We start from the raw sequence: 25,837 nt of genomic DNA, 5'->3' as shown, positions 1-25,837 counted from the left end.
AAGTTAATGATGGAATGATAACTAAGAATTTATTAAATTTAATCTAAATATCTCTAAAATGTATGTTTGAAATGTTTGGATGTGTTTTGTAGGTTTTTCACCCTTCATTGTTCATCGGTGTAAATAAAATTGAGTGAGTGAAATCCTGAAGTCTCATCAAGTCCTCCTTTTTCAAGTGTGGGAAGCCATGACGTTATATAGCACTTGACTAAGGGGTTTATATGTGAGAAGAGAATATTTCCAATTTTGGCAATATTCTGGATCTCCAGAATATTGCCAGAATATTCTCCACTAGGTATCTACCTAGTGGAGAAAAAAAAGTATATTTCAAACAAGTTTCAAACATACTTACATTTTAAGTATGCTAAGTATTAAGTGTAATGGGTTTCCCCCAGAAAACTTGCTAAGCCCGGTGGTCGGGGCGTCGAGGAGATCCACCGGCGGTCCACCATGTTTTTGTATTAAAAGATTTTAAGTTGACAGGAAATGTAAAAGTGTTGCTGTGTAATTATATGTTGTGGGAAATCATCTCCAGTGAAATGCTATTTAAATCCACAACTAGTCTAAAAACAACAAATTTGCACTTCTGTTTAATCCAAATTAAGTCAGCAGGTCCATCATGCCCCCAAGGGCTTCAGGGCCCCCATAAATGCTAATATTTTAAAACAGACCACAGATACATAAATGTAACACTTGTTTATTGAGATTATCAATGCTGTTAAATTTTATTCAATTGTTTAGGCATACATAAATTAAAAGATTTTAAATTGTTTAACATTTAAATGCAAGATTTTAAGGAGCTGGCAAGTTTACTTTGTAAAACTTCAAAGAACAATATTCATAGTTAGATTGTTTTGTTACCACAGCAACAATCTGATGCTGTGAGTTTAATCCTTGAATTTACAAATACAAATTAGTAAACTGCGATTATTGCTTTTTAGGCTGGCCAATTACACTACTTTCTCCCATATTTCACTAAATCTAACACAGAAGCTGTTAGAGGTGTTAATGTTTTAAGCAGCAAGAGGGGCCCGTAAATCAAAGTCTGCTCAAGGCCTCAAACAGCCTTGGACCGGCTCTGCACAATGAGTAAATCCGCTTCACTGCGCAGAGATGAGCAACAAACGGGAGATTTAATTCAATGCTGCTAATGTGGCTTTAGTAGCTGTTTCATTTCGTGTCTGTTGAGTTTTTAGTCGTCACAGAAACTGCTTTGGTTGGTCGAGTTTAAGGAACGAGCTTCTCAGATCTCCGCGCGGCCGCGCGCATTAACTCTAAGTAGACAACAAAGTAGACAATATACATTTGATATGGTTTTAATGCATCGTGTAACCAGGAAAATAATAATAAAATAATATGAAATCAGCGTGATGCGTGACTCCGAGGAGAGCGCGAAAGCTCCTCACGGGACTGAACCTGCATGATGAGGTTAGCGCTGCTCCTTATCCACAAACGCTCCGGCCAAACGGGACCACAGACATAAACTTTACGGGGAAGAGAGACACACAGCCACATGCTGGGCAACGTGTTGAGATGTAAACGCCATATATAATTGTTCGTTCACAAAGATAAATCATTCTCACAACTCCCCATCGCGCACCTCTGAAGTTATTCCTGCGGTTCACATTGAGCTGCGCAAACCAGAGCTAACGCGGCGGGTTTTAAACTCTTACCTAGAGTTCTCCAAAGGATCATAATTTCTCACAGTAAGTTGATGTAAATATCCATACAGGTCAGCCTGTGTCCAGTTTGAGTGAAAGGAGGCGCGCGTGATCCTGCTGAGGTAAAGCAGCGGCAGCGCGCCAGGCAGCTGTGTGATTAGTCCACGCCGTGTGACTAAGCTGGCGTGGACTAATACGCTGGCGTGGTTAGATAATAGATATATATCTATCTATAATAGATAGGTTTATCCTATCTATTATAAACATATCCTTTAGGAATAAATCTGCACTGCTAGTGAAATGCTAAGAGCAACAGAGACAAGCCCGGCTTGAAAAAAAAAAGAAATTATTATTTTCCTAGAATCGTAAACAAGCAACGCTTAGCCTGGCGGCGGGGCTAGTAAAGCATGTGGGGTCGCCAGGCTTATAATACACTGGGGGAAACCCTGATAATACATATAAATATATACAAAGTGTATAGTAACAGCATGCTTGTATCAATTTTGACATAACTTTAAACACACTGAAATATAATTGTACCACAATACACTTTTAAGAAATATATTAAATAAAAGTATACTTTTAGTGAACAAAATATGTATTTGTATATGCTCAAGTGTACCAATCAAACAATATGCTTTTAAATATATTGTGTGTATATTTTTAAAAAATATGCTCAAAATAGAACTTTTTAAAATTCCCTTAATTAAAGTTTACTTTAAAGGTAAACTATTAAATATACAGAAATTTCAGTATGTTTTAAATTACATTTCAGTGTATACTTTAAGCTGATGAATTATGCTTTTTTAGGTGCCTTAATCTTTTACTATTTTGTTAAAATGGCAAAGAATAAAAAAACTTCATCCTTATCGAACTTAATGTAATGTTGTTTAACAAAGTAAATAATGTGTTCATGCCTCAAAACAAACATTGACAGTTTAGTGACAGAGGTTATACATCAAAAACAATACTTGTCCTTAACACTAAATGTAGCAGGTATTTTCAGTTTTACATCTCTCTGAATATGATCCGTTGTTTTCAGTTTTTTTAATTAAAACACAGAAGCTATTTTTGCCCAGTCCATTTTCAGATGTATAGTGTAAGATCTATCTATTAGTGAACGGTATTTGCTCCAGTTCACACTCCAGATCAGATGGTGGTGGTAATGCACACTTTCAGTTTTTTTGAAAAGTGCTTTAAAAGAAGATGGCACTTTTCCCGGCATCATCGTGAGCTGGGGAGGAGAAGAGATGCTGTAATAGTAGTTTTGGTAAATTTAACCTGATGACGTCCTAGTCAGAGTTAAATGATAACACAACAGGACAAGAATGGATGGAAATTAAATGTGGGTCACAAAAGGAACGCAAAGGGACGGAGGCTGCTCATGTGTTGCTAGCTGGTGGTAAGTTTGCTTCAAATTGCTAATTATATTTGTTTATTTATAAACAGTGCAGCATATATATATAAACAAACTTTGTTTCAGAAATAGATATTTTAACAGATGTTATGATTATATTTTCATAACAATCATTCATCATCATGTTATAACTGCATGGAGGCTCTGTGTGTTTTGACTTAATATAGTTTTCTAGATAAACTCAACCTAGATTTAATTAAGCTCAGTATGCCAAAGACACTTTGATAATCACAGTTTTATCTCATGCATATTTTTGCAGTCTAAGCAAATGAAGATGAAAGAGGAAGCCAGGGATCAGGAATTAGAAAACTTGATCCCTGGCTTTTCTGAGGCTTTCCTGACTCAGAAGAGGTTCTGGTTCCACCAGATCACCAACCTATTCTGAGGATGAACCTCCATGTCTTCATAGGGTACGGCATGTCTTTTTTCCTTTTTAACAGCCAAAACTGATGTGTTTCCAACACTACGTGCTTAATAAACATGATTTGATTTAAAAATAATTGGACAGAATTTTTCCCCCTGGTTAATCTACCAGGTTTCCCTCTTGCCAGCCACTTGTTCCAGCTCCTCTGGGGGAAACCCAAGGCGTTCCCAGGCCAGCCGAGAAACATAGTCCTGGGTCTTCCCCGGGGCCTCCTCCCAGTGGGACGTGCTTGGAACACCTCAATAGGGAGGCGTCGAGGAGGCATCCTTACCAGATGCCTGAGCCACCTCAACTGGCTCCTCTAGATGTGAAGGAGCAGGGGGTCTACTCTGAGTCCCTCCCAGATGACTGAGCTTCTCACTCTATCTCTAAGGGAGAGCCCAGCCAGGGTGGCCTCTGATTTGGAGTCACTGATCCCCATTCCGGCCACTTCACACTCGGCTGCGAACAGTCCCAGCGAGAGCTGCATATCATGACCTGATGAAGCCAACAGGACCACATCATCCGCAAAAAGCAGAGATGCGATTCTAAGGCCACCAAAACGGATCCCCTCCCCACCTCGACTGCATCTAGAAATTCTGTCCATGAAAGGAATGAACACAATTGGTGACAAAGGACAGTCTTGGCGGAGTCCAACTCTCACCGATAACGAGCCCGGCTTACTGCTGGGAATGCGGACCAGACTGACACCGGTCGTGCAGAGGGGTCACACTCTGTATGACCGGTACCCCATACTCCCGGAGGACCCCCGACAAGACACCCTGAGGGACACAGTCGAATGCCTTCTCCAAGTCCACAAAACACATGTAGACCGGTTGGGCAAACTCCCACGCACCCTCCAGGATCCTACTGAGGTTGTAGAGCTGGTCCAGTGTTCCACGGCCAGGACGAAAACCACACTGCTCTTCCTGAATCCGAGGTACGGCTATCTGACGGACCCTCCTCTCCAGGACCGCTGAATAGATTTTGCCAGGGAGGCTTAAGAGTGTGACCCCCCTGTAATTGAAGCACACTCTCCGGTCCCGCTTTTTGAACAGTTCCACTGTCAATCCAGAGGAACTGCCCCCGATGCCCACGCAATATTGCAGAGTCGTGTCAGCCAACACAACCCTGCACACCCATCCCTGCCACCGAGGAGCTTTTTAACCACCTCAGCGACCACGTCCCCAGAGATAGGAGAGCCCGACCCAGATTCCCCAGGCTCCTTCCTCAATGGAAGGCATGTTGGCGAGATTGAGGAGATTTTCAAAGTATTCTGCCCACAAGCCCACAACGTCCCGAGTCGAGGTCAGCAGCACACCATCCCCATTATAAACAGTGTTGGTGCTGCACTGCTTCCCCCTCCTGAGACGCTGGATGGTGGACCAGAACTGCCTCGAAGCTGTACGGAAGTCTTTCTCCATGGCCTTTCTAAACTCCTCCCACGCCCAAGCTTTTGCCTCAGCAACCACCCAAGCCGCATGCCGCTTTGCCTGCCAGTACCCATCAGCTGGTTCTGGAGTCCCACAGGCCAAAAAGGCCCGATAGAACTCCTTCTTCAGCCTGACAGCATCCCTCATCACCACCGGGTTTGAGGGTTGCCGCCACGACATTTACCGACAACCTTGTGGCCACAGCTCCAATAAGCCACCTCAACAATAGAGGTATGGAACATGGTCCACTCAGACTCAATGTCCTCCACCTCCCCCGGAATGTGTTTGAAGTTCTGCCAGAGGTGGGAGTTAAAGCTCCATCTCACAGGAGACTCTGCCAGATGTTTCCAGCAGACCCTCACAACTCGTGTGGGCCTGCCAGGTCTGACCGGCATCCTCCCCCACCACTGGAGCCAACTGGCCACCAGGTAGTGGCCAGTGGACAGCTCCGCACCTCTCTTCACCCGAGTGTCCAAGACATGGCCGCAGATCCAATGAAACGATGACAAAGTCGATCATCGAACTGCGGCCTAGGGCGTCCTGCTGCCAAGTGCACATATGGACACCCTTATGCCTGAACATGGTGTTCGTTACAAACACCATGTTCCGTGATGAGCACAGAATCAGTGACGAGCACAGAAGTCCAACAACAAAACACTGCTTGAGTTCAGATCGGGGGGGCCCTCACCACCCCCCTCCAAGTCTCACTTTCATTGCCCACGTGAGCGTTGAAGTCCCCCAGCAGAACAAGGGAGTCCCCAGGAGGGGCACTCTCCAATACCCCCTCCAAGGACTCCAAAAAGGGTGGGTAATCTGAACTGTTGTTCAGCCCATAAGCACAAATAGTCAGAACCCATCCCCCCACCCATAGGTGGAGGGAGGCTACCCTCTCATTTACAGCGGTGTACCCCAACGTACAGGCGCCGAGATGGGGGGCAACAAGTATGCCCACTCCTGCCCTGCGCCTCTCACCTTGGGCAACTCCAGAGTGGAAGTATGTCCAGCCCCTCTCAAAGAGACTGGTTCCAGCACTAGAGTCATGCGTTGAGGCGAGACCAACTATTTCTAGCCGGAACCTCTCAGCCTCACACAGCAGCACCGGCTCCTTCCCCACCAAAGAGGTGACATTCCACGTCCCAAGAGCCAGCTTCTGCAACCGAGGATCAGAACGCCAGGGGCCCCTCTCTTGGCCACCACCCATCACACACTGCACCCAACCTTTTTGGCCCCGCCGACAGCTGTCTGAGCCCATTGGAAGGGGGACCCATGTCTCCTCTTCTGGCTGAGCCCAACTGGTGTGTATGGGTAAAAGCCCAGCCACCAGGCCTGGAGGTGGTGCACCTCCAGGCCTGGAGGTGCCCCATCTGCAGGCCTGACTCCAGAGTGGGGCCCTGGTGACCCGCGTCCGGGCGAGGGAACACTTATTAAAACAATATTTTACAATAAAGTGTATACATTTTTTGTATTGTGCTAGTTTTTATAAGAATATCTGTAAACATAATATATTCGCAGTCTGTGATGGCATATTAACAATTTACTCTTGAAAAATGTAAATATAATGAATACAAATTGTAATTTGTTTCTTTCGGAAATGTGTTGTAATTGATCCTTCTGTGTTCTTGTAGCCTGATATTTTTGCAGTGTGTATGAATCATTGTACATTGGTACAAAGTGGCAAAGAATAATAATAAAAGAATAATAAAAGTAACGAAAAAGTTTACTTCATTAGCAATTATAATAAACAAAAAATTTAATTGGAACATAATGTGATTGCAGTACTAATATATAAACGATATAATGCTTATAAATTTAGAAGATATTCTAAATATATTTTACCGAAGTGGAACACTCAAGTTTTACTAATCAAGCATAGTTATAGAAGCTATATACCTAAAGTGTAAAGCTGTTCCACTTTAGCACATAATAATACACTTTCACAAGATTTCTGAGATTGATCTCAAGGTTTGAGATTTTTATCTGGTGGGTTTGCAACTTTTCAGATTTTTAGCTTTGCTTGTTTTTTTCTTGATGGTGTCTGGAATTGATCTGGAAATTTCTGGGATTTTGGGGGCAAATTTACTGTATTTTTTATGAAAGTTACCTCCTGAAACTTTAATGCAGTAAGAATAACAATCAAAATGACAAGAAATAGAGGTTTGAAATAATTCACTAGATGTGCAATTGATCTTTAAAATATTTAAGTTTCACTTTATGATATGAGTGACAAAAAATTAAGAACTTAACAATATTCTAGTCTTTATCACATTTTTTTATGCTCTCTTTCTTTTTAAACACTTAAAAACCAGCTCAGAGTTTTTTTGTGTTTTCTCCTAGATCAGTGTTTCTCAAACCTGGTCCTCACCGCCCCCCTGCTCTGCATGTTTTAGATGTACCTCTATTCCAGAACAGCTGATTCAAAAGATTACATGACCATCAAGTACTACAGAAGCCTGTTAATCACCCAGGTATTCCCCTTCTGCCACACACCAGAGATAGAATTCAGGTGTGTGGCAGAAGGGGAATACCTAAAACATGCAGGACGGGGGGCGGTGAGGACCAGGGTTGAGAAATACTGCCCTAGATAAAACCACTAACTTACCATTATCTCTTTCTTTTTGTTAAAGAAAGTATTCTTTCAGTGTGTTAGCTTATTTTCTTGTCTGTAAACTATGTTTTCTCAAATACTGTCTTTGTTGCAGATGCCAGCTAACACTAAGTCAAGTTTAAGATCTGTTGCAAGTCTCTTCCTGTCAAAGAGGAGTTTTTATTTGCTCTGTCTCTATTGTGTTTCTGCACTGTCATATCAAGGCACTTCTAAAGTGCCTTGAGGTGATATTTGTAGTTTACTACAGCCATTTAAAAATGGAATTAAACTGAACTCAATTATTGTTTGTTGCCAGGTCTTTCTGAGCTGTTTGACACCAGCCTGCACCACGCCAGCACTTCTGGTCCTGATCCTGCTGTCATTAATCTGATCTCAGCACTAGAGTCCCGGGGTCCACAGGCTACACCCTCTTCTTCCTCTCTTCTCTCTCAGTTTCGGACACCCTCTTGGCAGCCGAGTGAGTGTCTGATCTGCTCAACTTTGAATGATTATTCAATTCCACAAAAATTTTCCCAAATCTAATTTGCAAACATGTAAAATGAAAATTTTGTTGATTTGAAAATCAAAAATTACCTTTGTGTGTTAAATAACACTTTTTGTTTTATCATTGTGCCCCCTAGCAATGCATACACCAGGCCCTGCGGAGCTCTTTATTTCTGGGGCTATTCCAGGTTCTGGATCATTTCCCTCTTCTTCATCCCTTTCCGCTTATCAACTTCCTGGCTCCTTCCCTGGACGATCATTCACTCCTTCTCTATCCTTGCAGGATGCCCCTACATATAGCCCAACGTCTAATGGATTGTTATCCCCCCATGATTCTCTCCTGCATATTAAAACCCCCTCCCAGTCCAGCTTGGGCTTTGATCGCTTGCTTTCTTCTCAAAGTGCCACATATAGGGGATCGCAGGAGTCCCTGGCTCTTCAGAACCAAATTTCATCCGACGACACTAATTGCCACTTACCTCCTCCCCAGTTCAACCTGTTGTCCTCTCAACTTCACAGTCGGCATTCTCAATTATGCACTTCATCCATGTTCTCTTCTTCTCCGGCCCTGCTGGGGGCAGCAGTTCCCCAGACACAGTCTGCTCCCGAGAGGGTAGTTTCTCAGCAAGACAGTGTGATCAAACATTACCAGCGTTCACCCCAAGCTCAGTCTGTTACAGGTCTACACCAATATACCAGTTGTGGTGGGTCATCTAGATACCAACAGTTAGTCAGTCAGCATCAGAATGCTGGAATGCCCTGTAGTCCCCTGGATGAACAAAGTTTGTCTACTGATCCTAAGCTCTCACCTCAGATGGAACCTCAGTCATATCAACCGACTATCCAAACTCCCTACATAACCTCACCACCTAGTTCCTCTGTATCCTCTTCATCTGCCACAAAGGGACCCATTGGTTCCAGTTCCAACACTTCAGGTTCTTCATCGTCTTCCACCCGTACTGCACACACTCCACCATCAGCATCCTCCTCTAGTTCCAAGGCAAACAGCAATTCCTTGCTCACATGCTCTCGTCAGCAGCATGGTCCTCAGCTAGTCCCAGCACCACCTCTACTGCCAGTGGTGTCATCTTCCCTTGTTCAACAGCCTGCTCTTAAACAATGCCTAACCAGCTATGGCTCTCAATCTCTGGTGAAATCTAGCACTGTCATGCCAAACCAGACCTCTCCATCTCCCCAAGTCCAGTCTTACTCCCCCACCCAAGCGCCATCTGCACACATGGCCCAGAGCTTTTTAGGATTTAGCTCACCTCATCCCGAGGATTTAAGTTCTGGGGAAGTAGTCACTGGAGGAAAGGCTTTCACCAATATAGGTTCTGGAGGACACTCTTTTTCTGCAGAAATAGTCTTTGGTGACTCCAATTATGGCTCTGCTTCTCTCAGAAGGGCAAGCAGTCCTTTGGAATATGGGAATGAATCATCAAGGATGAGACCCTTATCAGGAGCAGCTACACAAAGGGATGGAATTGAATCTGTAGGGTCAGGGAGTGCTACTCTAGCTGTTGGTAAAGAAAGTAACAGCTCCTATCAACTGCCTGAGTCAAGTACATCACCTGTTATTTCTACTCTCAGTCACTCTACTTTACATTCCCCTGCTGCTGTTTGCCCCTCACCGTCCTCTGGTAGCTCAGGAGGGACTAAATACTTGCCTTCTATCTTGTCTCCTGCTTTTATGTCCTCACCAGAAAGTTTTCCCAATACACAACAAACTCAAAGCAACACCTATCACTCAACGCCAACCAAACCAAAAACTGATTCAAAACTATTGGCAGCTGATCAATCTCAAGTTGAAGCAGAAGAAACTGAAGATTTCCTGATCCAACATTTACTACAGACACAAAGAGCAACACCTCATCTTTCCCAGCATCAATCACATTCTCAACAGTTATCCCAATGTAGATCACAGGCTAGGGATAGTGAAAGTAAGGGGATGAACTTTGATATCAGCAAGCTCTCAAATGAGCGCCACCATTCTCAGAGTGTCATTCACACCAATAACAGTACAAACCATTCTGGTTCAGAGTCAATGATTACTGAAACAGCAAATGACCTTAACAGACAGTTAGAATCATCCCAGAAAAAACAACAGATCAGGTCAGAGTTGACTGTATCAAAGTCCCCTGCTGGAGAAGTACGAGGAGTTTCTGAATCTCTGTCTTGCTCCCTTACTATCCAGAGCAATCAACAGCAACATGAGTCTTTGGAGTCTTTAGTACAATATGGAAGAGGGGATCCCCATACCCAACACCCACACCACCAACATTCCTATCTTTTACATGTGTCCCCATATTCTCAGCAGCACGCTCAACACTCCCATCAAATTACCCAGCAATCCCGGCACAGTCAACTTACTCAGCACTCTCAACATTCTCAGCATTGTCAGGCCAATTCCCATACTCGGAACAATCCATGTACTGACCAAAAAAAGCCTCCAAGTACAAATGACAATGCTTTTCTGTGTAATACACCTGACTTGCTTCAGGCTCGCCAAAGTCAGGCCCCCATTTCTTTGACAAATCCACCAGACCCTTCTCAGTCAACACATGTGATGCAGTCTGCACATTCTCATAACCCCTGCACTGAAATGGACTTTCAGCAAGTACTCACTCAGCCCCAACAGCAACCACATAACCCTTTGAGTCAGCCAGGTATGATTGGTACAATTGGTGAAGTGAGGATTGCTGAGGTGGAATCCAATTCACAGAACATTTCTCCTCAGTTGCCACTTCCACTGCAGAACCAAGGCATAGATTCCCACTACAGACTTGCTACTCAAGCAAGAGATCAGCTTCAAACAAGTGAGAATTCAATGCCTCGTCTGGAAATGCTAGACCAATCTTTTTCACGGGCCAATAACATTGACTCCAGTGAACCACTCAACAGAATTGAACTTAGTATGACTGTTCCAGTAATCAAGGGAGGTGGTGGAGAAAGGTATGCACACCAGCACAGACTTACACCTCAGCATCATTCTCAACAAAAGCACCCAGATCTCCATAATCTTCTTGCTGAACCAGATTTAGGTTTATCCACATCTTCACCCCTTCACCACCTCAACCCACCACCTGCCCACACCCGCTCCCATGCTTGCCAAGGGCAACAAGCACACATTCACCAGCCGGTATCACATGAACAGTTAGGTCATCTGCAACCTCATGGAATGTCAGCAAACATGGCTCCTCCTCACCATCCACAGCAAGCTCAACAAAGACAACATGAAACACAACTTACACACTCCCGGTTAGACCAGCTCAAACAGCACCAGTTTGACACAATTACCCCAGCAAATAAAGTTGGACTGGATCAAACTCGGCAACAGCAACGGTTTCCACCTTTATCATCTATCTGCTTTCCAGATTCACTCTTACAAGATGAGGGTCGCTCATTCTTTCCTGAGGTGGAGAACATGTTTTGTTCATCTGAATATAAGTCAAATTGTGCTGGGGATTCTGGGGCAGGACAAGCTATTCAAGAAACTCTTAATCAGGGTTGTGGGAAATCACAGGAAGATGTAGAAGACCTAAAGGTTGGAGATCAGGGATATGATCTGGGTAATCATCACACTGATCAAGTTTATGGACAGTACTGTCACACCCTTCCAGGAACAGGTAATGGCAATCTGCATTTAGACATTGACTCTGTAAAGACCCATGAGCTTCCTTCTACTGTGAATGCTGACCAGCTTGGCCTTATCCAGTCTCAGAATCACTCTATAGCACTGAGTTCAGCAGCCCAAGGTGATGTATCTGCTAACAAAATAATGGGAGCTGTGGTTGGAAGTTCCAGCACTATTGGTTTGACTTCACCTATCTTTTGTTCTTCTAGACCCAAAAAACTACTGAAGACTAGCTCTTTTCATTTGCTCAAACAGCGACGTGATCCACAACCCAAAACAAAGAAAAACTACTCTCAAGAGTATGAATTTGAAGATGATGAAGATAAAGCCGATGCTCCAGCAGATATTCGTCTCAACAGCCGGCGACTTCCAGACCTGTTGCCAGATTTGGTATCAAGTTGTAGAAGGGCTACAGGACTCAGTCCAATGACAAGTGATGTTGACTTCTGCCACCCTACTACCTACACTCTAATTGGGCACAATTCACACATCCTATCTCATGATGGCCCTAAGAAAAGGGGCAGGAAACCAACCAAGCCAAAACGTGAAGGCCCTCCTCGGCCACGAGGCAGACCACGTATTCGCCCTCTTCCAGAACCTCCTTACTGCAGAGGTTTGATGGGCTTAGCTATTGGAGAAACAAGGAGAGGACGTGGGCGAGGTAGGGGACGGGGTAGACGAGAGGAAGGACTGGTGAAAACTCACAGAAACATGAACAAAGCACAAAGTCTTCCATATCATCATCAGCAGCAACACCAACAACAACAACAGTACAGCCAACGGCATCACATCCAACATTCACAACAATATTACAGCCAACAGGCTGATCTTCATCAAGCTCCACACAAACATGTGGAGCATCACCACCATATTCAGCAGGAAGTTTCCTTTTCCCACCAACTGCACCACCATCAACTTTATGAAGAAAGACAGCAGCATACATCCCAGCAAGACTTAGCTAAAGCAATCAAGGTAAATGCAACAAAATTAGAAAAAAATATATTTAAATGAATGGTTTGGATTTTTTAAAGCCACAATTCAGTGAAATTATTACAAGTGGCTGTTCTACCTGTGGTCGACAGGAAAGCCATTGGAATGCTAACAATCTGTATTCTAGCAGTAAAAGTTCAAAACTAGATTTGAAAAGGTTCATATCTTTGAGACACAGTGCTATATTAGGAGATATTTGACTAATTTCAGATGGACATTACATTTTCTTTTCTGAACAAGATCCACGTTACTACACCCTCAATGGCTGAGGGTGCCAACTATTATCAGTCAGCTGATTGTTAGTTGTTTCCAATAATCTCCAAACTACTTCCACACATGGAAAAGCACAGGAATATGCACAGTTGAATACCTTTGTGTAGCCAGATGAAAAATTCAAATGCTTGCTCTATTTTTTGTGTATTTAAGGTGGAATAATGAGTTTAGTAACGTTGATGTTACACTTTTTTCACTTTCTAACAAACCCAAAGCAAAATTACATCTGTATCTTAAAGATAAAAAAAATCCCTCTGAGTAGTAGTCTCTTGTCAGTCTTAAAAACAGAAATGACGGATTGTCGACCACAGTAGCTAAGAATGCTTTAAATCCAAAGTGGTGTCGAATTGCTATTAAATTAAGAGCAATATGCAGATGTTTTTTGTAGCCAAAGGCATGTTGAGTGTGAGACAAAAATGAAGGAGACAAGGTACATAGAAGCGGCGACCTGCATCTATTACAAGGCAAGGATGCAACGTTTTTTCTGCAACCAGTGTCTGAATAATCCCAAAATTTAAAACCCAATAATAAGCCCTAACATCCAGCAAACAAGGTTTCTCCAGTTTTTGGTCTTTCAATATCTGTTTTTTAATCCTAGGGTTCTTTTCAGAATCAAAATCAGAGGCAGATCTGTTGACCAGTTCTGTTTTATCTCTACCACCATCAGAGATGTAAAAATTGGTGTAGAATTTCTACATTTGTTTATTGAGAATGGCAATGCTACTAAAATTGACTTAATGGTTTCAACATAGATAAACTAAAATATTTAAAATGTTAAAATGTTTCAAATTTAAATTTAAGATCCAAAGGAGTTGGCAAGTTTACTCTGCAAAACGGCAATAAATAAATAAATGTTGATTATTTGTTTGTGGTATGTTACCATAGCTACAGTCTGATGCTGGGGTGTATTAAACATAGTTTTAATACACCTCCACCCATCTCTTCTCAACAAGGAGAGGTGGGTGGGGGTTAGGGGGCTGACAGTTCATGACACTGTCAGTTCATGACACTGTCATAAACATGACAGTGTCATGAACATGAATGAGTCTTTATGAATGTCTATGACTTGTCATGAAGTGTCATTCTGTAAATAATGACACTTTTAATGCAAAGTTGCTCTAAAAATTGCATTGAAAGTCCATAAAAGTGCCAGCTTTGCATTAAATTGTCATTATTTACAAAATCATGCAAAGTTGGCACTTTTAATGGACTTTTAATGCAACTTTTAAAGCAACTTTGCATTGAAAGTATTATTTACCGAATGACACTTCATGACACCAGTCATAGGACTCGTTCATGTTCATCTGACATAACATGACAGATGTAATGTCAGTCTTATGCACACCCCTTCAAATAAAATGTTACCCTTTGTCAGTGGCGGAGCTAGACTTTTAAAGTTGGGGGGGCCAGGACTACCTCTGGGGGGGCAAAATTTAAAATGTGTTATTTTTTTCAATAAAAAAATCCTTTCTGAATATCATCTCACTCTGAACTAAATGCGTCTTTCTCACCAGGAGCTGACAGCGTGTTGAAGAGTTATGGACAGGACACCTTGGTTAGGAAGCTCATTGCAAATCTTTAGTTAAAATGGCGCCTTTAACTCCAGTCTCAAGTACAGAACAGAGAAAACTAAAGAGAATGTAAGGTTGTTTTAATCCAGGTATAGTCTAAACAGAGGAGCCAGCAGTTTATTTTGAGGAAATAAATAAAGGTGCAGAAGTTAATTAGTTCCATGCGCTGCGGCTGCAAAACATTGGACGCGGCTCTGCCGCTGCGAAGAATTAAACTTAACTCGCCCTGCAGTTTTAACAAATGGAGGTGAAGACGTTACCCTCCCGCACCCAGAAGGAGAGCGGCGCTCATGAGGAGTGCGGCAGACGTAACATCTGTCCGTTTTGGAGAAGCGAAACCATGCAAAAAAAAAATAAAAAATTATATATATATATATATATATATATATATTTTTTTTTTTTGCGGAGGATCAGTAAATAACTTATTGGTGTTTTACAACCACCAGGTATGAAGTGTGCTTTAGCCTTTGAGTTGCACCGCAACACAGCACAACTGAAACATCCAGGAGATCAATTTCTGCTTGTTTTTATGAGTGCAAGTATAAAGGAGGCTGGTATCGCGCCTGATATAAATCTATTTATTTATGTCATCACATGGACTTATATAAAGTTTTATACATTTTCTTTTCATATATTTATTATTGTTTTTCTTCTTTAGATATTAAGTTGGCTTAGAATGATTCCAAATAATGTACAGGAATGACCTGGTGCTGTTACATGTCAATCATCAGGGGAGCCACTGGGGGGGGGGCAATCAGATGAAAGGGGGGGCCAGCAGTCCCCCTCGGGCTCCGCCACTGCCCTTTGTGTGTATCGTGTTTTCGTGTGCTGAGGAGAGCGATCATAAACGGCAGAGAACAGACTTGAGGTGAGGCAGGCAGTTCTCTTGTCTTATCGCTGGGAGAGCTCGTGATGTCTGGGAAGACATTGTGACTCCATAACTGCAGAGTAAGAGACAGTAACAATGAGTTAGCCAAGCAGTAGCTGCGCGGATACAGAGAGCGAAAAAGAAGTGGTTTTGAGTTGTACTTTAACGGTTTCTTCCTTTGCTGTGGAGCACAGCACGAAATTAATAATATCTACATGTCCAAGTTTGATTGAGTTAACGGAATTATTCTACGACGGCAGCGCGGCTAAGCATCACATGTCTTTATCACATAATAGTCTTTTTGCCCTCCAGCGTTGTCCGCATGCGCAAAATGTCCTTATGTAAACAATAATATGCAGGGGTCCTGTATTTGTAAATCTGATTATGATTAAGTCGCGTGCCTCACCAGCTATGAACCTCACCGCACGTCACTGGTACAAACCTTGTTTAATAAAATGAACACCATTTTGTTCTACCTGAGCCTCTGGCTTTCTCAGACAGAGGTTGAATGCACAGCTGAACTCCTTTCTTTCCCATTTACACCAGCTATGAACTGAGTAAAATATTCACCTGAACCACACAGAAGAAGTCATTACTATTCAGGCAGTTAAATGTGGGCTGCAGACATATGAACTTACTAATGTCAACATTTTAGCATTAATATTTAGAAATTAAAATTCTCATCAGCATCCTACTTGTCTGTGTCTCAGATCAAACAACCACATTCCACCAAGCCACCGTCAGAGTCCTTGCTGAAGACAGACTCTCTGTCCAGTTGGGAGCCCGTTCTGTCTGATGGATCAGTAGGGTCGGCACCATCTCTGGGCATGAGTCCTGGACCAAGTGGCATCATGGACGTTGGAAGAAAGGACCATGATGAGACACAAGACAATGTGATGAAGCAGCAGCACAGAGTAGGAGAGGTAGAGAATACTTTGACATGTCAATTTACCTGATCAACAGTGGGTTTTAGATTATTGCACGTTTTTGTTTTTCCACACAGTTTTAAAAGTCTTCTTTGTGGGTGGAACAGCTTGTTCATATAGAACATACAGATAAATTAAAATATAAGGATAAGAGAATACCGTTAGAAAACAATGAGCAAAAATAAGAACATGTCTGTTGATAGTGCAGGGGTGTCCAAAGTACGTTATTCAGGCCATTTGCAGTGCAGCCCTTGTCCACTTTAAGAATAGCAGATTTATTTCAACAAAAAAAGTGAAATTCTCACTGATCATAAAATTATGCAGATAAAATACTGCTACAATGAAAAACTTGGGTAACAAGAACTATTCATCTTTAATAACCAATTTTTTTGCTTTAATTTTAATTTCACCACCAATTTATTTTACATTTTATTTTTAAAAATTCAAGTTTTTGTTTTGATTCTTTCCTCATAGAAATCACCCTATTGTATTTCATTAGAATAGTGTATTTAGTCTGATTTTACAAGAGATTTGTTGTTAGCCAACGATCTTATGTTGGCCATTACGATGGATGGAAGAGATGGATTGGATTTCCTCCTTTCTCTCCTTTTTGCTCCTGCTCTGCGTCCACGACGCCTCCTTTTCAGCTCCTCTGGGATTTCTGGCTTTTATTCAACTATTATTTCAACTTTTCTGATGATGAGCTGCTTCCTTTTGTAAGCTACCCTGTTGCTATGGTTGTGCATCATAACAGAATAGCAAAAATATGAAAAATATTGCCCAAAATGGGATTAGTAAAGTTTTTTTTGAATTTGAATAATCTGCCACCCTGAGCGGCGCAGTTCTAGAAATTGAACCAAAATTGCTCAAAAATAGCACCAAATTTATGTGTCTTTTTGATCACGTAGATCAGATAGAAATCTGGATTTGGTGTGAATAGCAACAAAAATATTGTATCCAAATTAATTCATGATTCATCAAGGGACCAATTACAATTTTCACATAGTGCAATGTTTGTTTGGTCAGCTCTTTTCCCTTAATGAATGAAATCATAATTTAAAAAATGGAAAATGATGTTTTGTATTTACTCTGATTATTCCTGTTCAAAATTCAAATTCCCCCGGCTCAGTGCCTCCAAGTCCGAGGCCATGGTCTTGAGCCGGAAAAGGGTAGAGTGCCTTCTCCGGGTCAGGGGGGTCGTCCTGCCTCAAGTGGAGGAGTTTAAGTATCTGGGGATCTTGTTCACGAATGAGGGAATAAGGGAGCGGGAGATCGACAGGCGGATTGGGGCAGCGTCTACTGTGAAGCGGGTGCTGTACCGGTCCGTCGTGGTGAAGAGAGAGCTGAGCCAAAAAGCAAAGCTCTCGATTTACCGGTCGATCTACGTTCCCACCCTCATCTATGGTCATGAGCTTTGGGTCATGACCGAAAGAACGAGATCACGGGTACAAGCGGCCGAAATGGGTTTCCTCCGCAGGGTGGCTGGGCTCTCCCTTAGAGATAGGGTGAGAAGCTCGGTCATCCGGGAGGGACTCAGAGTAGAGCCGCTGCTCCTCCACGTCGAGAGGAGCCAGTTGAGGTGGCTCGGGCATCTGGTAAGGATGCCTCCTGGACGCCTCCCTGGTGAGGTGTTCCGGGCACGTCCCACCGGGAGGAGGCCTCGGGGAAGACCCAGGACACGCTGGAGGGATTACGTCTCTCGGCTGGCCTGGGAACGCCTTGGGATTCCCCCGGAGGAGCTGGAAGAAGTGGCTGGGGAGAGGGAAGTCTGGGCCTCCCTTCTGAAGCTGCTGCCCCCACGACCCGACCCCGGATAAGCGGAAGAAAATGGATGGATGGATGGATGGAAAATTCAAATTAGTTTGACTATCTAAAACATTTAGTTTATGAGAAAAACAGTGGTTCTTAGTTGGCAATAGCACCATAAACAGATTTTTTAAAAATTATTATTTTACTATAAACGAGAACTATGCTGTCGTTCAAAGCGATTTTGATGAACAATACCTTGCAGTTTGTGGCAAACCTCAGGTTTGAGGACCTTAAAGCTGTTTTCCCTGATGTCAACTCAGACGATGGAGTGTAGCTGGAAAAAAGAAATGGACCATCCACTGAATCCTGAATCCTGGGCTGATCTGCAGAAACTCACCAATTCAGTAAGTTGCTTTCCACCCTCTGTAAAATGAAGAAGGCTCGGAGCCTGATATATAATTCATACCTCATCTATTCAAACTAATGCCTCTGGTAGAGAAAGGAAATTCTCTAACTGATTCACACCTTAGGTGCCTATTGGTGCTTTTCCACTCTCTATGTTGTTATTTGATGTACAGGTACTTACAGGTGTTTTGAAACATGAATGTATAAAAAATTTATTTCCTGTTGTGTCTCTGACAGATAAAGGGAATAATGTAACATCTGAATAAGATTTCAGCTCTGTTTCTCTGATTTAAGGTTTAGATAAAAGGGGGTTACAGTTGACTGACAGCCAACTCTCTGACTGACAAAAGAGAGGAGAGAGATACGTGTTACCACGGCAGCTGTTGCCACAGTTACTGCATTTTTCGGCACAGGCCCCTTGCTACCACCTGCTGTCTGTTGGGTGAAATTGGCTGCAGATTAGCATATGTAGGCTCTTACTATATGAAACTATTTAAAAGGTAAAATAAGTGAAGCAAAATATTACATCCTGTAGATCTCGTTATGAGTTATGATTTGTATATATATAATTTTTCATCTTAGACATTCAGCTAATATACTCTATAATGTATTATAATACGCTCTTTTTCGTGGAGCTCAAATACAGTAAAAACAACTGCCGATATCATATACTTTAGATTTGGTTAACAAGTTAGATTTCATGAAGCAAATACACAGTTTGGAAATATGAGGCTTGTTGCTTCCATTAGGGTGAGCTTAACATCACCGCCACCTTGTGGCTCAAATCAGAATACCTCCATATCCCAAACGTGATATCCAAACAGTGTCTTTTAGCACATTTAGTGTACTTTATTGGGATTCTATTTATAGAAGTCAATACAGTGATACAGTACAACTCAAGCATATCAATGGACAGATTTGAATTCAATTGAAGTATATATCTTCTAGTGTGGTTCAGTTTAGAGAATTGATTTATTTTTTCATTTGACAGGTATTTTGGAGATTAAGAGCTTTTGCTTCAAATGAACAAACATGAGCAAAAAGGCTTCTTAAAAACTTCAGTAACTGGGCAGAATAACACCAAAATAAAATAATGTATGTATATAAAGACAATTAAATGATTCATCAATATAGGAGAAAGAGAAAAGAAACAACTATTCAAACAGGTAACCCTATTTCAGGACGACAGGATAGCAGAAACAGAAACATGAAAGCTGCAGTATGTTTTACAGGTTTGGTAAAACTGTCACTCTGCTGAGTGAGAGAGATAATTTGTGAAAGTTTGAGCGCCTCTTCCCCTCCCTGTGCCATTTGCAGAAATACAGTTACATCAGAAACAACCAATCAGAGGGTCTTAGTGTTGTCAATCACCCATGTGTACTTGCTAAATATTTTGTTTGAAAATTCTACATTTAAAATATGACTTTGAGAAATGAATGACCATTTTTCTCTTTTCTCTATATACTGCTTTTAATTTTTTACATTCTAACTTTACAAATGACACACTGTACATTGTGACTTAGTTCTCCTTACTTAAAATATATATGCAAACTCATTGTTTCAGAATTTTTTTGTTTTCATTTAACCGATTGAGTAACATTAACTTGAGCAATTCTAGTGAGCATATATTATGTTAACTTAATACATTTGAGTATGTTATAATTAAAAATTACCCAAAACATTTTTCCTTTTTTTTATATATAAATAAATCCCAAAGTTTTCTAAAATCACTTTTTATTTATATCTTGAAACTACTTGCATAAAAATAAAATTACTTGATAGAAAAAACAGCTAGTAAGAGTTGTACTGCTCTGAAAGTGGCTCATTCTTGATGAACTGAATGCATATATGTAGCTTTGGAGTCTACCTTTTCACTTTAAATATCTTGAAACTAAGTTTTATGACAAATAAAAAGGTGGTTTAATTAGTTCCTGCTGCTGGTTTTATAATGTGTTTACCTCAATAGGGCCTGAACTTATTAAAATCAAAGTATTATAATAAAAATTCTATTCACTTTATTCTATTTAAGTCAACATTACAATTCACTATGCACTCAAAAATTTACTGAACTTATTTTATTTGAGTGTTAGCAAAAATTTTGACCAAAGTCAAGTTATAGTCACTCAGCCTTTTCAAGTAAGTACAATGTTGTGAGTAACAGTGTAGATGTTTGTGGTTGTAAATGTGACTGAAATGTTGAAGGGTAAAGCCTACTTGCAGAAGATTCTATAGTTTAGTGATAGCATCATATAGTTATAGTGTAGTAAAATCATAGGGAGAGAATGTATAAACACCAACATCAGAAATAGGACAATCTTGTAATAAAGAATGTTAAATATGGTCACTGGTGAGACTCTAATGTTTTCCAGGCTGATGATAAAGACTTGGACTTCAAACCTGGATTCATGGCGTCTTTTCTGGACTTCCTAAAGACAGGCAAGAAAGAGTCTGACCTGATGCTGGAACAAGATGAAGTTGAGCAGGAAGTCCTGGATGCCTGTTCCTCTCTCAAGGGAGGAATCAGGCCTATGTCCTCATCTCCTCCTTCCCTACCTCCACCTTCTCCACAGCCATCTCCTGAAGACTTCAGCCGGGACAGGCAGAGTGAGGAGGGGACTGAGCTGGTGCTCAGTGGCTGCCCAAGTCCCTGCAAGCCTCTGGATGAGGAGCTGAAGCAGAACCTGGAGACGCTGCCGTCTTTCTCCTCAGATGAGGAGGACTCTGTGAGCAAAAACCAGGATCTGCAGAAGAGCATCTCGTCTGCTATCTCGGCCCTCTATGACACCCCACACTCATTGGCTGCAGTGATGGCCTCCGCCATAATCAAGACCCAGTCTACCCCCTCCCCACTGATGCCTCAGGGGGCGTCTGTGAGCCCTCGTCTACCTGCTGGGCCTCCTGTTGTCCCCACTGTAGAGAACATAAAAGAGGAGTCGCTGGCGTATGGTCAGCAGGAGATACCAGGGGATGAGGATCAGAGGGTTAGCTCCACATGGGTAAGCAGACTAAAAACAGAGGAGCGAGATGCACAGAAATGGGAAGAAGAAGAGAGAGAAGAGGAGGAGAGAGGGGAAGAGTCTGGAAATAATGAGGAAGTAAAAAAAGAATCTGAGAATGTGGAGAGTCAAGGAACGGAGGTGGAGGAAAAACTGACTGATGGTCTGGAGGCTTGTAATGCTGAAGGTAAAAAAAATCAGTAGGAAATGAATGATGACTATTTTGTTTTATGTAAAATGGATTTTTATGAGCTTTTACATCATGTTATGCTATTTTCTCATCAAAAACATACCTGGAGTGTTGCTTTATTCTTTCATGCATGTTTGAGAAATCCTTTAATCTCCTGTGGCAACCATTCAGCTGTGCAAAACGCCTACGTGGATCGAGCGCCGCCTTCAAGACACAGCTCCTGCTCGGGCATGTAGTTTCCAAACTTCTGGTGGAACTGTGAAGCTGCACTAGAAGAAACAAAATCTTATCAAGTAATTTTGGTCTAGTTTCTGCTGCAAATATCTTGGTACACTCTATATAACACAATCCTAAATTACAAGTAACGTTTCAGCAAGAGAGGGGAGCATACTTTAAATAATTAAGCTCCCATCTTAATTCCTTAATACTGATGACAATGTACTAGTTTCATTGGCAGATCATTTCACTTATCACAAGACATCTTTCCCATGTTATTAATCAATTAATCTGCCAGTAGAACTAGTCCTTTTTTTTAAAATCAATGTTAAGAAATGATTGACTAAAAACTAGCTCCTTGCTGAAAAATTACTTATAAGTTAGTATTGTGTCATTTCAGGTGTACTAAGATATTGGCACTAGAAACTGCAAAAATACTTGATAGGATTTTGTATGTTTGTAGTTTGTTGAGCTCATTATACGAGACATGTCTCAATGAAACGCTAGTAAAAAAAGTTGTTAAAGGGTTGATAGAGGAGCCATGTTGTGAAGACTTACTTTCAGAAAGAGCAGGAGTTTTTAAAGAGACAGAGGTCCAATTTAAAGACATTTAATCAGGAAGTAAAATGTATTTTAAGCCACATTTGATATATATGTATCGTTTTTATGAAGGTAACAAAGTTACTTGGTTGTGCTATAAAATGTCACTATGTGGCTGGAAAATACATAATATTGCCTGCCCCTTTAATCTTCAGTAGAAAATGTTCTAACTTGTGTTTCAGATCCTCCACCAGAACCTTTACTCGCCCCAGTACCTTCATCTCAATCCCCTTCTGTCCGGTGTACACCGCTCACCTACTCCTCACCCTCACTCCTCCACACTTTGAGTTTGTCCGTCCCCTCACCACTGCCCATCCAGCAGGGCGAGGACGAGGTATGTCCAGTGCTCCTGTCCTCTGAGTTTCAGCCTCAGCTGTCCTCCTATCATCAGGCTTCCACCTCCCCACCTCCTTCCACCTCCCCCCCGGCCATCCAATCATCCCCCCTCTCCAACCTTCCCCAGTCCATTTCCCCTCCTTCCACCACGCCCCCCCCTTCGTCCTCCGATCAGGACCAGGACTATGAAGCCAGCGAATGTTCTCCTTCTTCAAAGTCTGCCTCCTCACCCTCCCTATCGTCCTCTGAGCCTCCGTCACCCCCAACTCCGGAGGAGACCCAGCAGCGCCTCACCTCTCTGCACCTGGCAAAGAAGCAGGCTGACGCTGCCATTGCCGGTGAAAGCGAAGAGGAGGACAGTGGGAGTGAAGGAGAGGGAATCTTCCGGGAGCGAGACGAATTTGTGGTTCGAACCGAAGACATTGGTACTCTTAAGGTAAACGCCCCACACACACAGCTTTCACAGCTGTGTGTGTGTTTCTACAGTTGAAACCATATAGATAATATAGATAAACTGCATAAAGCAGGTAGCCTTTATTACTCTGCAAAAACACAAAAAACATTGCAAGAATGTCTTACTTTTTTATATGAAAGTTAAGGAATTATTGACTTAAAACACATATGTCAAAGTCAAGGCCCGCGGGCCACATCTGGCCCGCAAATCAATTATCTATGGCCCCCTGAATGATATTTAATTACTATGAGAACCGGCCCGCAAGCCAGAGCCGCCCGCTCGTGTTTTGCCCGCAAACACTACATTTCCCATAATGCAACGGTAGCCCGCGAAGTGACTACAGCGCGCCCAAACGGCTTCATTATTTATCAGCAGTCAGAGCAGAGATTTCAGGTTTTTCAGATTTCTTTCAGGTACCGCCCTCCTCAAAAATGGCCAAACGTAAGGTGGACGCTGAGAACAGGGGGTTTCAAGACAGGTGGGAGGCAGAGTACATGTTTACGGAGGTAAAAGGCAAACCTGTGTGTCTTCTGTGTGGAGAACATTTGGCTGTAATGAAAGAATATAATTTAAGAAGGCACTATCAAACGTCTAAGAAACACACAGACAAAGACAAGAATATGGATTATGAACAAAGGCTACAGAAGGTGGAAGAATTAAAACGAGGCCTTAAATCCAGGCAGGCTATGTTCACATATGCTAAATCTCAAAGCGAGGCTGCTGTCAAGGCCAGCTTTATTGTGGCAAAAGAGGTCGCAAAATCAGCCCGGCCCTTTTCAGAAGGAGAGTTTATCAAAAACTGTATGCTTCAAGTTTGTGACGCAGTGTGCCCAGACAAAAGACAACTATTCTCAAACGTGAGTCTGAGCAGAAACACCGTTGCTGAACGTGTAGACCAGCTTTCCACCAACATAAAAGAACAGCTTGTGAGAAAGGGCAAAGATTTCATGACATATTCTCTTGCTGTGGATGAGAGCGCGGACACATCAGACATTGCTCAGCTGTCAATTTTCATCCGTGGAGTAGACTCCAGCATGATCATAACAGAAGAGTTTTTGGCATTACGTAGTAGGCATGGCACAACTACAGGACAAGATCTGTATGAAGAGGTAACCAGATGTGTGAATGAGATGGGGCTGCCTTGGGAAAAACTCGTGCGACTAACCACAGACGGAGCACCCGCGATGTGTGGGCACAGGAGTGGATTGGTGGCAAGGATGCGTGAGAGGATGCGGGAGGAAAACGTCACAGATGAGCTGACAGCTTATCACTGTATTATACACCAGGAGTCGTTGTGTGGCAAAGCCTTGAAAATGGAACATGTAATGAGCACCATAACGCGAGCAGTTAACTTCATCAGAGCCAAAGGTTTAAATCACCGCCAGTTCAAGGCATTTCTGGGCGAGTTGGATACAGAGTACGGTGACATACCGTATCACACAGAGGTGCGATGGCTAAGCCAGGGAAAGGTGCTGCAAAGATGTTTCGAGCTACGTGAGGAGATCTGTCTGTTCATGGAAAGCAAGGGGAAAGACACAACAGAGCTCCGAGATGAAACTTTCCTGTGTGAAATGGCGTTTCTCTGCGACATCACGAGCCATCTGAATGTGATGAATCTGCAGCTGCAGGGACGGGGACGTGTCATCTCTGATATGTACAGTACAGTGAAGGCCTTTAAAATTTTCAGTATTTTCAGTTTATAAGTTTCAGTTAAATTTTTATATTTGTTTCTACAAGACGTGATTTTTCTTTGAATGAAGTATTGTTTTGTCTGTGTGCCATATATTTTTGTATTTTATTTTATTTTATTGTATTTATTTTTCAGTTGAATGGATTCAGGTAAAATTGCAGATAAGAGCCATGAGAAAGAATACAACTGATTTGATTTATTTTTTTACTTTACTATTTGAAAGCAGTGATCGGTAGGATCATAGAGCAGCACACTAATGCATTTTCAGTTTATAATGCATGCACTTTGATTTATGCATTTATCTTGATATTAAGAAACATATTTTGTTTTTAAAAACAATTAAATTTGTTGCTGTTTGCCTCTTGAAAAATGTTTTCCCTTGAAGTTACTGACAGAGCCATAACAAAATATTGCTTTATTCATTTAATCGTTAAATAATATACACTGTGTTAGGTCTTGGTTCAATAGGATATGTGCAATCATTTCAATATGTTTTAATAAACATTAAACCAGTCCGGCCCTCAGCTTGTAGCAAATTTGTTTTTTTGGCCCTTTGTGTATTTGACTTTGACATCCCTGACTTAAAACAAACTCCTAAATCTTGCAGCAAAGTTATTTGTAAGTTCGTTTAGTTTTATTTCAACTGTATTAAGATATTTGCACTAGAAACTAGACCAAAAATACTTTGTAAGATTTTGTATTTTTGCTCTATGTTACAATATATCCAACTAAACCTTTCGTATTTCAAGTCAGTTCGGATTATCAGGATATTTTCTATATCTATATAATCGCCCTCACCACTACATTGAACTCACCCCAATCCATGTTCAACTACAAGACTAACACTAAGTGGAGATCCAGTCCATGTAGCTGCACATAGTATCGACACATATACCATATTTTCTGGACAATAAATAGGACTTTTTTTCATAGTTTG

At 41.9% G+C, this 25,837-nt stretch overlaps 1 protein-coding gene across 5 annotated transcripts in view; it reads left to right on the top strand.

Moving 5' to 3' along the window:
• prr12b (proline rich 12b) overlaps window positions 1-25,837 on the top strand; it is a 65,664-nt gene that overhangs the window by 15,641 nt on the left and 24,186 nt on the right. For 3 of the 5 annotated variants that reach the window (XM_017306256.2, XM_081609642.1, XM_081609643.1), the window contains exons 3-8: window positions 7,815-7,976; window positions 8,140-12,608; window positions 16,049-16,261; window positions 18,334-18,417; window positions 20,788-21,601; window positions 22,603-23,192. In XM_017306256.2, coding sequence (XP_017161745.2) covers window positions 7,815-7,976; window positions 8,140-12,608; window positions 16,049-16,261; window positions 18,334-18,417; window positions 20,788-21,601; window positions 22,603-23,192 — 6,332 coding nt within the window. Of the gene's footprint in view, window positions 1-7,814; window positions 7,977-8,139; window positions 12,609-14,886; window positions 15,339-16,048; window positions 16,262-18,333; window positions 18,418-20,787; window positions 21,602-22,602; window positions 23,193-25,837 lie in introns of those variants that run through there. The other 2 variants (XM_081609641.1, XM_081609644.1) reach the window with 2 other exon arrangements.

This window comes from Poecilia reticulata, chromosome 8, assembly GCF_904066995.2.
Source record: "Poecilia reticulata chromosome 8, P_reticulata-male-v2, whole genome shotgun sequence".
Classification (NCBI taxonomy): domain Eukaryota; kingdom Metazoa; phylum Chordata; class Actinopteri; order Cyprinodontiformes; family Poeciliidae; genus Poecilia; species Poecilia reticulata.
The sequence above is the reverse complement of the archived record's forward strand: the minus strand, read 5'-3'. Positions and strand labels throughout refer to the sequence as shown.